This window comes from Myotis daubentonii, chromosome 17 (assembly GCF_963259705.1).
Source record: "Myotis daubentonii chromosome 17, mMyoDau2.1, whole genome shotgun sequence".
NCBI classification, from domain to species: Eukaryota; Metazoa; Chordata; class Mammalia; order Chiroptera; family Vespertilionidae; genus Myotis; species Myotis daubentonii.
The window spans coordinates 11,477,452-11,491,382 of NC_081856.1; the positions used below are offsets into that span (position 1 = coordinate 11,477,452).

The window sequence follows — 13,931 nt, forward strand, 5'->3', positions numbered from 1 at the left end:
CTAATTATTTTTTTTTCCCAATCCCCAGTCACCAGAAAATTTAACAGATATTCACAGTCTCAGGATGCCATTTGAGTCAGATTTGTGTATGTCAGTGTTCTGTGTTTTGTTTTTTGTTTTTCTCACCCCTTTTTAGTGTTTCTGGATGTCCTTTAGCCGATAAGACGCTTAAGTCCCTCATGGCTGCTAACTCTCAGGAGCTTAAGTAAGTGTGGAAGCGTGACCTCCGTGCCCTGTGCCCGCTGTGCTGGGACTCTGCTCACCCAGGACCAGCGTGGTCACTGACAAGCAGTGAATTGTGTCTCCGTGAATTTTAACCAGCACACTCTTTCAGCAAAATGTTCAAATGACTAAACCCAAATCACTTTAAGCTAATTATTTTGCTTGCTTTGGGAGTTTTGATTTTTATAATAATTTTTAAAGCAGTGATGTAATAGTATAAGAATACTTTTTTCCCCCTGTTAACATCAGAATTTATATAATAAATCAGACTTCTGAAGGTGTGGCAAACTATTTGCATCATCTGATTTTAAGAAAGCTGCATCATATTTTCTTTGTGGGCCTTTTGAATCGTCTGACTGCCTTTCACTTTTGGGTGCTAGACACATTTGGCTCATTTTTACCTAGTTTTAAAAAATCTCAAAGTCATATTAATTTTTACTTATTGATTTTATTTTCTCCATTCATATCTTCTTTTTTAAAAAAATATATTTTTATTGATTTCAGAGAGGAAGGGAGAGGGAGAGAGAGATAGAAACATCAATTATGAGAGAATCATTGATTGGCTGCCTCCTGCACGCCCCTTACTGGGGGTTGAGCTTGAAACCCGGGGAATGTGCCCTGACTGGGAGTCGATTAGTGACCTCCTGGTTCATAGGTCAATGCTCAACCACTGAGCCACTCCGGCCAGACTCTTATCTTCTTTTATTCCAAAGTTCTCACTTGTTTATTTTCATATCTTGTTATATTACATGTAGAATAATTAAAAGTAATGGTCCACCTATACCCTTTAAAAATATAATAGGGCATATATTTTTAAAAGACAAAGGAATAATATTAAACAAAATTAATGAACTTTACTTGAAAATAATAATATTTTAGGAAAAATGAGTGTTATTAAGTTTAATGATAAAACACTATTTATATAAATAGTAGAATCAACATTTGCTATCTAAACCACAGGTAAAATTTCAGATATTAAATGTTCTTAATTTTTTTTAGTATTTCCATTTTCTAATTTGTTCTAAAATTTTATCTAAAAATTACAGAAAATAAGTATGTGAAAAAAGATGGAATATTAAATAGATATAACATTCAGAATTTTAGTACCAGAAAGAGTAAAGGGAACTATACAATAAACAACTTTTCTCATTTTCAAAGTGTAAACTACAATCGATTGTGTTGGTGAAGATTCTGGAAATTGTTTTTTTGACTGCCACTTTCGCAGACTAAAACATAAGAATGCTAACTAAAAACTAAAAAGAGATTGAAAAGAGAGAAGTGCCAGGCATACTTACTCTTATTTCATCTTACTCAGTACTTAATTATTCAGTCTTATAGAATTGCTCTAAACTTCCACATTGCCATGCCTTCATAGTAATTGTTGGTTCTCTTAAGTATTTTCTCTAAACATTATTTCTAGGGAAAAAATGTTGGTAGTACATTTAAAACATGTAGGTTGACAGGTCTTATAGCAATCTCCAGTACTTAGGTCTTATACAGTCATCTAATAAGTGACAATTTTGGATCTTTTCTGTACATAGAGGAAAAAGAGACATTTCATTGACTTCTTTGGAGACTCAAGAAGAACTCCAGAGCGAGGTCACTTGACACAGATTTTTCAATAATTGCAATATGCTACTAAACCAGTAAAATATTAATAGAAAAAGACTGGCATTTAACCCTTTCCTACAAAATAGAAGACATATTATATCTGAAAATGGTTGATTAGAGATTCAGTGCATAAATATGATTTCACTCATATGCAGGTTATAAAACTGAAAATAGAAAATGAACAAACAAGACAAACAAAAATTCATAGACACAGACAACAATAAGGTGGCTACCAGAAGGAAGGGAGGGAGGGAAGGGGAGGAAGGGGCAAATATATGGTGATAGGAGGAGATTTGACTTTGGGTGGTAAGCACACAATGCAATATATAGATGATGCATTATAGAATTGTACACTTGAAACCGATATAATTTTATTAATCAAGGTCATCCCAATAAATTTAATTTAAAAAATAAGTACAAAATAAAAGACTCAATGCAGATTTCTCTGGTTGGCTTGAAGAGATGGATGCTGATTTTATATTTCATTTGGAAAAAGCATTTACTCCTATTTGCTGCCTCAGGATTGAATATAAAAACATTTTCATGAAAGTTCAGTGGGTTCAAGTTTAAGAAAAGGGGAGGTATTCACAGTTTCCTTTTGGGTATTATTTTTCTCAATCTTGTGTTTGGGTTGAAAACTGAACCATTGTGAGCATATAACCGAAATAATAAAGATAATTTCTTCAAGAAAATTTTAAAAATCAAGCATTTTATGTCAGTCGGTGTGTATCTATTAGTATTTGGGATTTTTAAAAAGGCAAAAGGGAGAGAAGCAGTATAAACTGTATTCAAGTGTATTTTGAAACCTAATTCTAATTAGCCTTCCAAGCAGAATTGGGTTTTTCCTCCTCTTTCACCCTCCTCACTCCAAATTTAATGGTTGACTGTCAATAATAGTTATTGGTAGATTTTCCAAAAGGCCATTTAAGTTGGACCATGAGGCCGAACAGACCAGGTGCAAATGACTTAGCTCCTTTGGCAACCATATTAATGTGCCAAGTCTCTGGAATCCGCATAGAACACTGTTGTTCACCTGAACTCCTTGGGTTGTTATGGTAGTGGAGCGTATCACAGACAATAAATTATGCTCTAAAACAATTTGGAAAACTGTGTTTCTTAAGTGAAAGATAAGAACTTTGCATGATGTAGACAGAAGCCCAGCAGTAAGTTGTGGGTCAAATTTTAGGTTCCTTCCCAAACAAGTTTTTAAGAAAAGAAAAGAAAAGAGAATGTAGGATAACGAATATAGACTATTAAGCCTAAGACACAGGAGTCACATAGCTTAACAAATTTTTAAAATGGATTCTTAGCCAAAAACTAATTTTATTTAAGCAACACGGGCCCCACCAAAAGGTGCCCCTTCTGTTGAGTTCTGTTTGGGTGTGTCATGACCCCCCTCCCTCCACCACAGCCACGTGGCCAGCGCTCTCTTCCTGTGTTTGTTTTCCAGGTGTCCGACCCCAGGTTGTGATGGTTCGGGGCACGTGACTGGAAACTATGCTTCCCACAGAAGGTAGGATTGACCCATTTCTGAGAAATGAAATCAGTGTCAGCAGCGGTGGCCATGGAGCTGACATGGTCTGGTTTTGTTCTCTGTTGGGTCCATATTTTAGTTTGTCCGGCTGCCCTCGGGCCAGGAAAGGTGGTGTCAAAATGACTGCTACGAAGGAAGAGAAAGAAGACCCTGAACTCAAGTAAGTGTGACAGCCCAGGCCGCAGCGGCAGCAGGGCCAGAAGTAGCTTGTGGGTCCAATGGGCGGGACCCTCGTTGTGGTGCCAGTGGGCGCTGATTGCATCTCACGCACAGGGATCCTTGAGGCAGCTGTCAGTGTTCGGATGTTTGAGAAAAGTTTTCCATTCATAGCTGTGTTTCCACAGATGATGATACTTTAAAGTTAGAAGGAGGGGACCGTACTTCTTCCAGTTGTTTTAAAGGAAAGCAGCATTCTGCAAGCGCTACAGAACAGCAAATCGGCAGCATCCCCCCCCCCCCCCAAGCTTTAATTAAAGTCCCTCCTCTGAGACATATGCTACCAAGGCTAGGATGACATATAAAAATATAGATGTAGGAATTAAAAAATTTTTTAATTGATTTCAGAGAGGAAGGGAGGGGGAGAGAGAGAGATAGAAACATCAATGATGAGAGAGAATCATTGATTGGCTGCCTTCTACATGCCCCACACTGTGGATCAAGCCCGTAACCCGGGGAATGTGCCCTGACCGGGAATCGAACCATGACCTCCCGGTTCATAGGTTGATGCTCAACCACTGAGCCACACCGGCTGGGCTAGATGTAGAATTTTAAATTGCTTGCTCTACAGCATTTCTAAGTATAATATTTAGGTATTTGGACACCAAAATTCCTGCTCTATGAGCAATGTGCTATGTAATGTAGGACAAGGTAGCTAACATTTTGCACCCGTGGCCTTTGCCGGCAACAGGGCTCACCTGGTTGTAGGGCTAAAAAGTGTGGGTCTGAACTGGACTCCACTTCTTGTAAAATGGATGACAAGTTTCCGAAGCTTGATAAGCCTCATTTTTCCCACCTGTGAAATGGGATAATAACACTCTCTGCCCATTAGATTTGCAGTGAAGATGACAGGAAATAACGCGTGAAAATTGCTTAGCCCGGAGCCCACGGGCCATTAGTACTTAGCCCAGAACCACGTTATTTTGCTAGTTGTACTGGCATCTTTTATAGTCTATAATCTCACCATCTGCCTTCTGGATAGTGTGGAACCGCCACTGCCTTCTTGTTCACTCAGTTACTGCATGTCATGTGAGTTGTCCATTCTCTCCCAGCCGGTAACATCTCTGCTGTGTCCCTCTAGATGTCCTGTGATAGGGTGTGACGGCCAAGGTCACATATCAGGTAAATACACGTCCCATCGCACAGCTTCTGGCTGTCCCCTGGCTGCCAAGAGACAGAAGGAGAATCCTCTCCATGGGGCCCCCCTCTCCTGGAAAATGAACAAACAAGAACTTCCACACTGTCCCCTGCCAGGCTGCAATGGGCTGGGCCATGTAAATAGTGTGTTTGTCACCCACAGAAGGTAACCTTTATTCTCTTTCTGTTGTGTTGTTGTGATTATTTGTCACCTGGGGGGCTTTGTGGGTGGGTGGAGCCCTCCGCAGGGTCACACGTTATAGCATTTAAGATGTGATGACAATGAGTGTGGTCGGAGAGCTGACTAGTTTGAAGAATCAAACCTATTTCCCCTATTTCTGAAAATTTACTACACGATTTACAAGTGTTCTAGAAATGGTGCCTTTGTCTTTTGTATACTAAAGTATTGCTTATGCTGCTATTTTTTTTTAATGGTTCGGTCTTTTAAGGGTTCACTTTAGTTCCAAGAGGTAATATCTACTCTATTATGTTTTGTCATTGTAAACTTTCACGTCACATATTTATGCCATTCCCTGCCATTCCCTCTTGCGAACTGGCGCAATTTCAGGCCAAATTGTAGTTATTTTTCTGCTGGGAAGATGTGATTCATCCCCAGCAGCCAGAAAGAAAATAACACAGTGACTACTAAGTGTGTGACAGGATGAGAGAGATTTAGAAAACCCTTTATAGTTTCACAATGACTTCATCCTTTTGTCTCCGAGTGTCACGCATTTCAACAGAGTCCTTTGTGGGGACAGTGATCGCATGCTACCTTTCGGTTCACATTCCACCTAACGGAAGATTCACTGCACATGCCCCCAGTCAGCGAGGGCCCGTCTAGCCTTGCAGCCCATGCTTGGGGTGCGGGTTTCTTACCAAACAGAGCTTCAGGGAGCCCGATGCTTTGCTTCGGAGCAGAATGTGGATTGAGCAAAGCCCGGGCATTTTAACATTTCGTTCCGTTTTAAAGCTACATATCAATGGAATCCGAAAAGTGAAACCTTCCAGGAAGTGCTGGTGTAAGTGGCTATGCAATGACACCTGCTTATGGAGAAAACCTGGACTTGTTCAGTCATTTATTTTTTGATGGTTTTCAAATGCCTGGTCTCTTCCCCAATAGTACAAATGGTTTTATTCTGAGTTGGAATCGCCATCCCATAGTTTGAACTGACAGTGGCAAATCCAGTGTGCCTAATGTCACCATTACTGCAGAGTAGCTTTACTTTCTTATCACGGACTGAGCAATAGACACGTTAACACTGATAAGGAGATGTTACTGCTATGCTATGGTGAGCACAACCCTCCGTCAGCAACAACAGTGGTAGCTTTTTTTAAAATATTATTTTTATTGATTTCAGAGAGGAAGGGAGAGGGAGAGATATATATATATATAGAAACATCAATGATGAGAGAGAATCATTGATCAGTTGCCTTCTGCACGCCCCCTCTGGGGATCGAGCCCATAACCCAGGCATGTGCCCTTGACCAGAATCGAACCTGGGACCCTTCATTCCGCAGGCCAACACTCTATCCACTGAGCCAAACCAGCTAGGGCAATAGAGGTAGCTTTAAAGCCATGAAGAAGCTTTAGACAATGTCACCAAGGTGAGCTGAGGACCACAGGGATTCTCATACAGCTGCAGGTGGAAGAGGAGTGGGGAAAGCCACGCCAGGAAGTGAGTTGCCTTCAGGAGTCAAGTTGAAAAAGAGCAGACGCACAGGCCTGCTGCCCAGCCTCCGAGCCGCTGGGCTGATGCCCCAGAAGGTCTCCTGCATGGTGGAGCTCAGAGGCACGTCTGAGAATGTCTGCGATGGCTTTGCTCTGCTAACTCCAAGCTGGAAGCGACCTGCCTGCCTGTCCACTGGCCGCCGAGAGCATAGGGAACCCGTGTCTGTTTACAGGGACTGCCGCGCAGTGGTGAAAATGAAGGCACAGCGCGGGGGACTTTCAGAACACAATGCCGAGTGGAAAAAAAATTGCTGCTGGAGAATATGTTCAGTATGATTCTAATTACAAAGAGTTAAAAATGTGACCGCATTACATTGTAAAAAGCTAGGTAATTATTCCCCCCAATTCCAGTTAATGGTTTTTCTCTGGGGGACAGGAGACAGCAATCGTGGAGGGGCTCAGGAGCTGCCAAGGTGCAAGTAAGGCACGCGCTACGTGGGGAGGAAAACCGCGTTCATCTTAGGAGTGCTCCTTGCACTGCAGACCTATTGTGTATGTGTCTGCACACATGATGCACTTCATAATATGAAAATCAAAATGACGAGTTCAAAAAAACAACAACACACACAGGCTGCAAAATTAATGACCAGATAGTGTTTTTCTAGGAGAAGGAAAGCGATGAAGAATTTAGACAAACAAATAACTCAGATCTCACTGCTCTTCACTGGAGATCTCTCTTGTTCCTCACAAGATCCAAGAGATGGCATTTAATTTGTGTGTTTCTCTTTAATGCAGAATGCTTTTCTTCCTTATATATGTGTATATGTGCATATTATTTTTCATAGTATTTAATGGAATAATATAACAAAAATGCCCAGCCTCTTCTGGCACACCCACAGGTGTTCTATACAGACTATCTTCTTCCTCTTTTGTAAAAATTACATGCATATGATACAATAATTTTTTAAAGTAAGAACGACTTAAACTGGAATAGCACATTCTGACCTACCATAGACGTTTACATGCAATGTATTCTGAACCTAAAATTCAGGACTCTTTCCAATCACCAGTGATAGCTGATAGTCACCTACTCAGGGCTCTCTCTGTTCTGGCAGAAAGCACTGTGCTAAGTTTATTCTCTCAAACCTTCACAAATCCCTGCAAGCTACAGAGGTGTTGTAATGATCTTCCATGGACAGGAAAGGACATCAGCACAGGGAATTGCCCCTGCAGACAGCATTGGGATACCAGCATCCTTGCATGAGCGCTGTGTCATCCATGTCCATGTGTTTAATGAGTCCTTCCGTGTACCAGGCCACATGTGCATACAGTTTCCTCAGCCATCAACTAAGATAAGTTTTCTAATTTTTTCCATTTTTCCATCAGGAAAATGGGGATAATTACAAAACTTGTCTTGTACAATAGTTAAACAATATCCAATCTCTGTATTAAAGCAGCACTATATTTACACTGGAGGCCCGGTGCATGAAATTTGTGCACTTGGGGGGGGGTGTCCCTCAGCCCAGCCTGCACCCTCTCCAATCTGGGACCCCTCGAGGGATGTCTGACTGCCGGTTTAGGCCTGACAGCTGGACATCCCTCTCACAATCTGGGACTGCTGGCTCCCAACCACTCATCTGCCTGCCTGCCTGATTGCCCCTACCCGCTTCTGCCTGCCAGCCTGATCACCCCTAACCACTCGCCTGCCAGCCTGATCAACACCTAATTGCCCTCCCCTGCCAGCCCAGTCACCCCCAACTGCCCTCCCCTGCTGGCCTGGTTGCCCCTAACTGCCCTCCCCTGCTGGCCATCTTGTGGCTGTGGGCACCACCATCTTTGAGGGTGGGGCAGTCAATTAGCATATGCCCTCCTTATTGGCTGTGGGCACTGCCATCTTTGTGACGGCATGAGGGTCAATTAGCATATTCCCTCTTTATTAGATAGGATACCAATTGCTTTAAAAGCTTGCTTTAAATCTTTACATTATAAACTTCCATTTAAGAAATAGCAATCTGGCCCTGGCTGGTTTGCTCAATGGATAGAGCGTTGGCCTGCAGACCAAAGGGTCCTGGGTTCTATTATGGTACAAGGGCATGTACCTGGGTTGCAAGCTCCTCCCTGGCCTGGCCCTGATCAGGGCTCGTGCAGGAGGCAACCAGTCAATGTGTTTCTCTCACATCAATGTTTCTCTCTGTCTTTCCCCCTCTCTTCCACTCTCCCTAAGAATCAATGGAAAAATATCCTTGGGTGAGGTTTAACAACAACAACAAAAAAGAAATAATATTTAAAATCTTTTTTTTCTTGAAATATTAATGTTTATTGCATGTAACATTATACTTAAAATCATTTTTCTCAAATTAAAAAAAGAAAGAAAAAAATAGCAATCTTAAGACAAATATGATATTAAAATACAAAGACACAAACACACATGCACATGATTGTGGTTGTATGTCGCTTTTAAAACAGAATTTCTGTGACTAATAGAACTCAGTGCTATGCCATAACTTTGTAATTTTATGAGGTTCATTAATCTATTAGAAACAGTGATGTCCACTACATAAATTTTATCACTTGCCATTTTATTTTAACAAGGCAGATGAAGATATGATAGTTTAAAATTGCCTTGATAGGCCTTAATAGAATTTCAAATTTGATCAAAACCATGTAAGGCACACTTTCCCAGCCATTTGCATTATGGAGCCCAAATCCTGGCAGGGACATATCCCAGCCAACCGCCACCTTTCCTCAGCCAGTGACATGGAACCGCATGGAGGGCGTCCTCAAAAGAATAAGGACTTTTAAAATATTTTCCACCCCAACTTTTTTTAAAAAATATATTTTATTGATTTTTTACAGAGAGGAGGGGAGAGGGATAGAGAGTTAGAAACATCGATGAGAGAGAAACATCGATTCAGCTGCCCCCTGCACACCCCCTACTGGGGATGTGCCTGTACATGCCCTTGGCCGGAATCGAACCTAGGATCCTTTAGCCCGCAGGCCAATGCTCTATCCACTGAGCGAAACCGGTTGGGGCTCCACCCCAACTTTTTAAATGTAGGATCTGCTTTATATTCTGAAAGGTAGAACTGCATTGGAAGAGACAAAATATCAAGCAGCTATTTGAAATCAAAGCCCTCCTTTCACATCTTAAATATACTCTTTGGTTCCAAGTCACATAGTTGGGAACACTTCACACACTTGCCACACCAGTGAGTTACAACTGGACATTTACTGCCGGGCTGGCCGAGCCACGCAGATCCTAGGGGAGACGGAGAAGGCGAATGAGCTGTTAATGTCCATTACTTCACACACAGACTCTGACAGGTCACTTTAAAAACCGAACTTAGCAACAAGGTATTAGTCCTCTTCATGACCATTTTCTGAGAACAATATGTGCCATGAAACAAGACAGATTTGTGCAAACATTCCAGAAAAACAAATAAGGAAGCTTAAATGAGCCACACTTTACAATGAGAAACTTCTACACTAGAAAAATCGGGTGCAAATTCAGTTTGTGCTTTTTCATTATTCTCTTTTCCTGTGTAAAATATTACATAATTTATCAAATTTTGGCAAATCACATGATCCTTTGTATGTATAATATTACATACTTTTATATTTTGTATAATTTTCGCATACAATAATTTAGAATTCTTTAAAAATATACTCACTCAGCAAACATTTACTTTGCTTCAGAAATAATATTTTTCACTTGGCCAAGTGCCCTAATCTTTAGGTTGAAAATAATTGTCTCATACATGGATTATAATCACATTTCTGTGGGAAAATATTTTCAATGACTGTGATCATTTTTAATTTCATTTAAAAATTGTATCTCCAAAAATACAACAAAATTACAAAAGAATTAATAGGTGTTTAAAACAACAAAATCATCTGATTATGTACCATGGAATACAAGCTTTGTTCAATGTTATTATCCTCTTGGTGCAATTTAAGTACAACAGATACATTAACGAAAGGACTGCTGAATAATGAAAATAAGGAACTGAGTATAAACACCACTATAGGACGATATGTTGCCTGGGCAATGATTGTGTCTGAATATATTTATCGTTGTTCCTTTTATTTTCCTTTCAAGGTAGAGCTTTTTTTGAATGACAAAAAGGGTTTAAAAGTTAAAGAATAAGCTAGAAACTTTCCCATACCCAACTGCCTGGGGAAGGAGGGTTATTATTTGGTAATAATTTGAACCATTCTGTATAGGTCAGGCTATATAGTTTATACAAAGATGGAAAGAACTAGATTCTGCTCTATTATTCATGGAAGTTTGACTAATTTGGGACAATTCTTATTAATAATGTATGGACCATTTCATGTTTATAGGAAATAAAGTAACCACTACTAAAGAAAGGCACTTACATGTATGCAGAATAGAAATAATTTGATAACATTAATTAAATGGTATGAGCAGTAGCTATTTGTATTTTTATTGAAAGAATCATAAAAAACATTTTACATCTTTTCAGGGCATTTTGCTTTTATTTATATATATATTGTTACTTTCTACGAAGGGACTGCATGTTATAATGTCATTAATAGGCAGGCAAACACTTAAATAGTAAGTAGTGAATAAAAATTTCAATTTGTATATGAAATGATATGTTTCACACATTAGCCTATTCCTATTTTCACAGCTTATCTGGGTGTCCTTTAAATGCACAAGCTATCAAAAAGGGCAAGGTCTCGGAAGAGCTAATGACTATCAAGCTCAAAGCAACTGGAGGTAAGAGTTCATGGCCAGGGTCACCATCTCCATGGAGGCCCAGGTAGTAGTTCCTCACAGGGTTCTGCATGCCAAATTATACTTTATTTGGGAATTGTAATGTAAATATACACTATGGAAGCTTTTCTCACATTTGAACTAAAAGTATAATGTTTATCTCAAACATTATCATTATACCTGGTTTTTTCCCTTACTTTAAAAAAATATGTTTTTATTGATTTTAGAGAGAGAGGAAGGGAGAGGGATAGAGATAGAAAACTCGATGATAAAGAAACATCAATCAGCTGCCTCCTGCACATCCCCTACTGGGGATCGAGCCCGAAACCTGGGCATGTGCCCTGACCCAGAATTGAACCGGTGACCTCTTGGTTCATGGGTCAACACTCAACCACTGAGCTACACCAATAGAAAATGACATTCCTTGAAAAGGAAGTTGACTCCAAGGAGACATAAAGAAAAAACACAATATATATAAAAGAAACATAGCAATAGAAGTTTTCATTTGCTCAAAATACTTGTTTAATTGAAAATCTATGCTCCATAAAGTTGTTGAAAACAAATATTTTAATCCCTGTTGCCTGGGAAGAGATTCCTCTACCAGCAAATCAGCCAATGAGATATGGTGCTGACGATGCAATACAATTCTCCAGATGCAGCAGGCCAGTGCGGAATGAGCCCTGTGTCCCAGATAGTGCCATGGGTAATTGTTTAATCTTTTCTTAATGACTGCGTCATCCTGTTACTCATATTCAAGTTCATTTAGATACTAAAATACTGAGGTCTTAGTTGGTGAGTTTGCTTTTCTTCTTTATCTCAGAGCCCAGTATTAGGAATCTTATGACACACTCTCTGCATTGGTTCATGCATGGCCGATTTTGTTTAGGTAGTTAGTTACTTATAATAAAGCAATAAGTACCTAGAAAACAGCCACCTGATTTAGCATGCTGTATGTAAGTTTTCCAGGCTTATTTTTTTCTCTCGTAACATTATATTAGTAAGAGTCATCCATATTGTTTTTGGCGGGCATGTGGCTTGTTTCCAGGTCGTACCTTTGTAAACAATATGCTACGTACACCTTGTGCCCGCCTCCTATCAGACATATGCAACTGTTTGTCTCTGGTGTGTACCTACGGCTGAAATTGCTGGTTCACAGAGTCTGTAAAGTTCACCTAAAGCAGATAATGAACTGTGTTCCACAGCAGTAACCCCAGGAAAGTGCAAGAGCCTGGCTCTCTTTCAAACAAATTGTCAAGTCCCCAACCTGCTCTCATGAAATTGATCTTATTACATCTAAAGTGAAAGTTTACATTTATCTCTCTTAATTGCCATCTGTTTGGTTTAGATTCATCACTATGGACTGTTGAGATTACCTTAAATCCTGCTTCGGGCATCCTTACTATTAACTACCCATCCCACCTTTTAAAAACCTTTCCAATCCATTCATATTCCTTCTATAAAACAGTGATGGGAAAGTGATGCCTGTTCATTGACAGTTTACTCTGTGTTCAGCACTTTACATATATTTTTTGTATTAATTCTCACAACATAGATTTTTATGCCTCTTTTACCGACAAGGAAGTGGAAGCACAAAGAAGTCAGTTTCCCAAGTTCAAGAACAAGAGTCACGGGCAAAGCACATGTTTCTTCTAGGTTGCATTTCCTTGCCCTCACCCAGGCCCACGTAGAGAACCCAAATTTCATGTCCCTGGACTCGCACCCACCTGCCAGCACCCGGCTCTACCTGTGGAACGGTGCATTAATTAATCAGCATAACTTGGGTCTTCATAGCCTTTACAGGGTTGTGTACGAGAGGACCCATGACCTTTGGAATTCAGTCCCACCTCTGCCTCTGACTTTGGACTTGGGCAGGTCCTATCTCCGGTCAGTGATGGGCATGGCCTCACTTAGCTTAAGGCTCACCGTCTGCATGTATGAGAAAGGTATAATGGTACACGACTCCTAGTGCGCCGTGAAGTTGAAATGAGAAAACATTTACGAACACCAACATGTCGTGCAGCACACCTGCAGCGTAATGGGCAAATTAAACGGTGGTACTTTTATACGCCTTTCTTTTTCTTACAAAGGATTTAAACCCTTCAACTCCTTCTACCTATTATTTTGGAATCTTGAACATGGATTTGGATACAAATTCAACATTTCAAACCACTCCACAAACCACAAACTAAATGTAAAGTGACTGAGATTTATCAGTCTCATAATTTCAGTGTGAACTAAGAGAGTCTGATTCTTTGCAGGTATAGAGAGTGATGAAGAAATTAGGCATTTGGATGAAGAAATAAAGGAATTGAACGAATCCAACCTTAAAATTGAAGCAGATATGATGAAACTTCAGACACAGGTAAAGAATCAGAAAGGTATCTTCATGGTAATCATACTCTTTAGTGGAGGCAAATCATTGAACTGCTAAACCTTGTGATGAAAAAACAAACAAAAAACCCACACACTGATATATTATAATGAATATACTAAGCATGTCTAGATTACATAATTATTGTAAATACGTGAGTAGGCGGGTCACCTGGGCCATCATTGATTTGGTAGCTGAAGGCAAAGGTATTAATGTTTCTGCTTCGGGTGCATCAAAGGCTTTCTAAGCAGGTCATCCTGTAATTGTAGAGTCCTTTAGAGCACATGGTGCTTTAGAGAAATTGTATATGAGAAGATATGAGTACTTAGATTGGTTTAAAAATTCAAGTAAAACAGGGCAACTTTTCACATTCAATTTTTCTACAACACCTCTGAATGTGTCCATTTTTGTTAAAAACAGATCTTTCTGG

General features: G+C 40.0%; 1 protein-coding gene across 3 annotated transcripts in view; it reads left to right on the plus strand.

Moving 5' to 3' along the window:
* Positions 1–13,931, plus strand: part of ST18 (ST18 C2H2C-type zinc finger transcription factor) — an 82,240-nt gene that overhangs the window by 61,248 nt on the left and 7,061 nt on the right. For 2 of the 3 annotated variants that reach the window (XM_059672817.1, XM_059672818.1), the window contains exons 12-17: positions 137–205; positions 3,284–3,346; positions 3,447–3,527; positions 4,665–4,886; positions 11,045–11,133; positions 13,389–13,492. In XM_059672817.1, coding sequence (XP_059528800.1) covers positions 137–205; positions 3,284–3,346; positions 3,447–3,527; positions 4,665–4,886; positions 11,045–11,133; positions 13,389–13,492 — 628 coding nt within the window. The remainder of the gene's footprint in view (positions 1–136; positions 206–3,283; positions 3,347–3,446; positions 3,528–4,664; positions 4,887–11,044; positions 11,134–13,388; positions 13,493–13,931) is intronic. The other variant, XM_059672819.1, reaches the window with a different exon arrangement.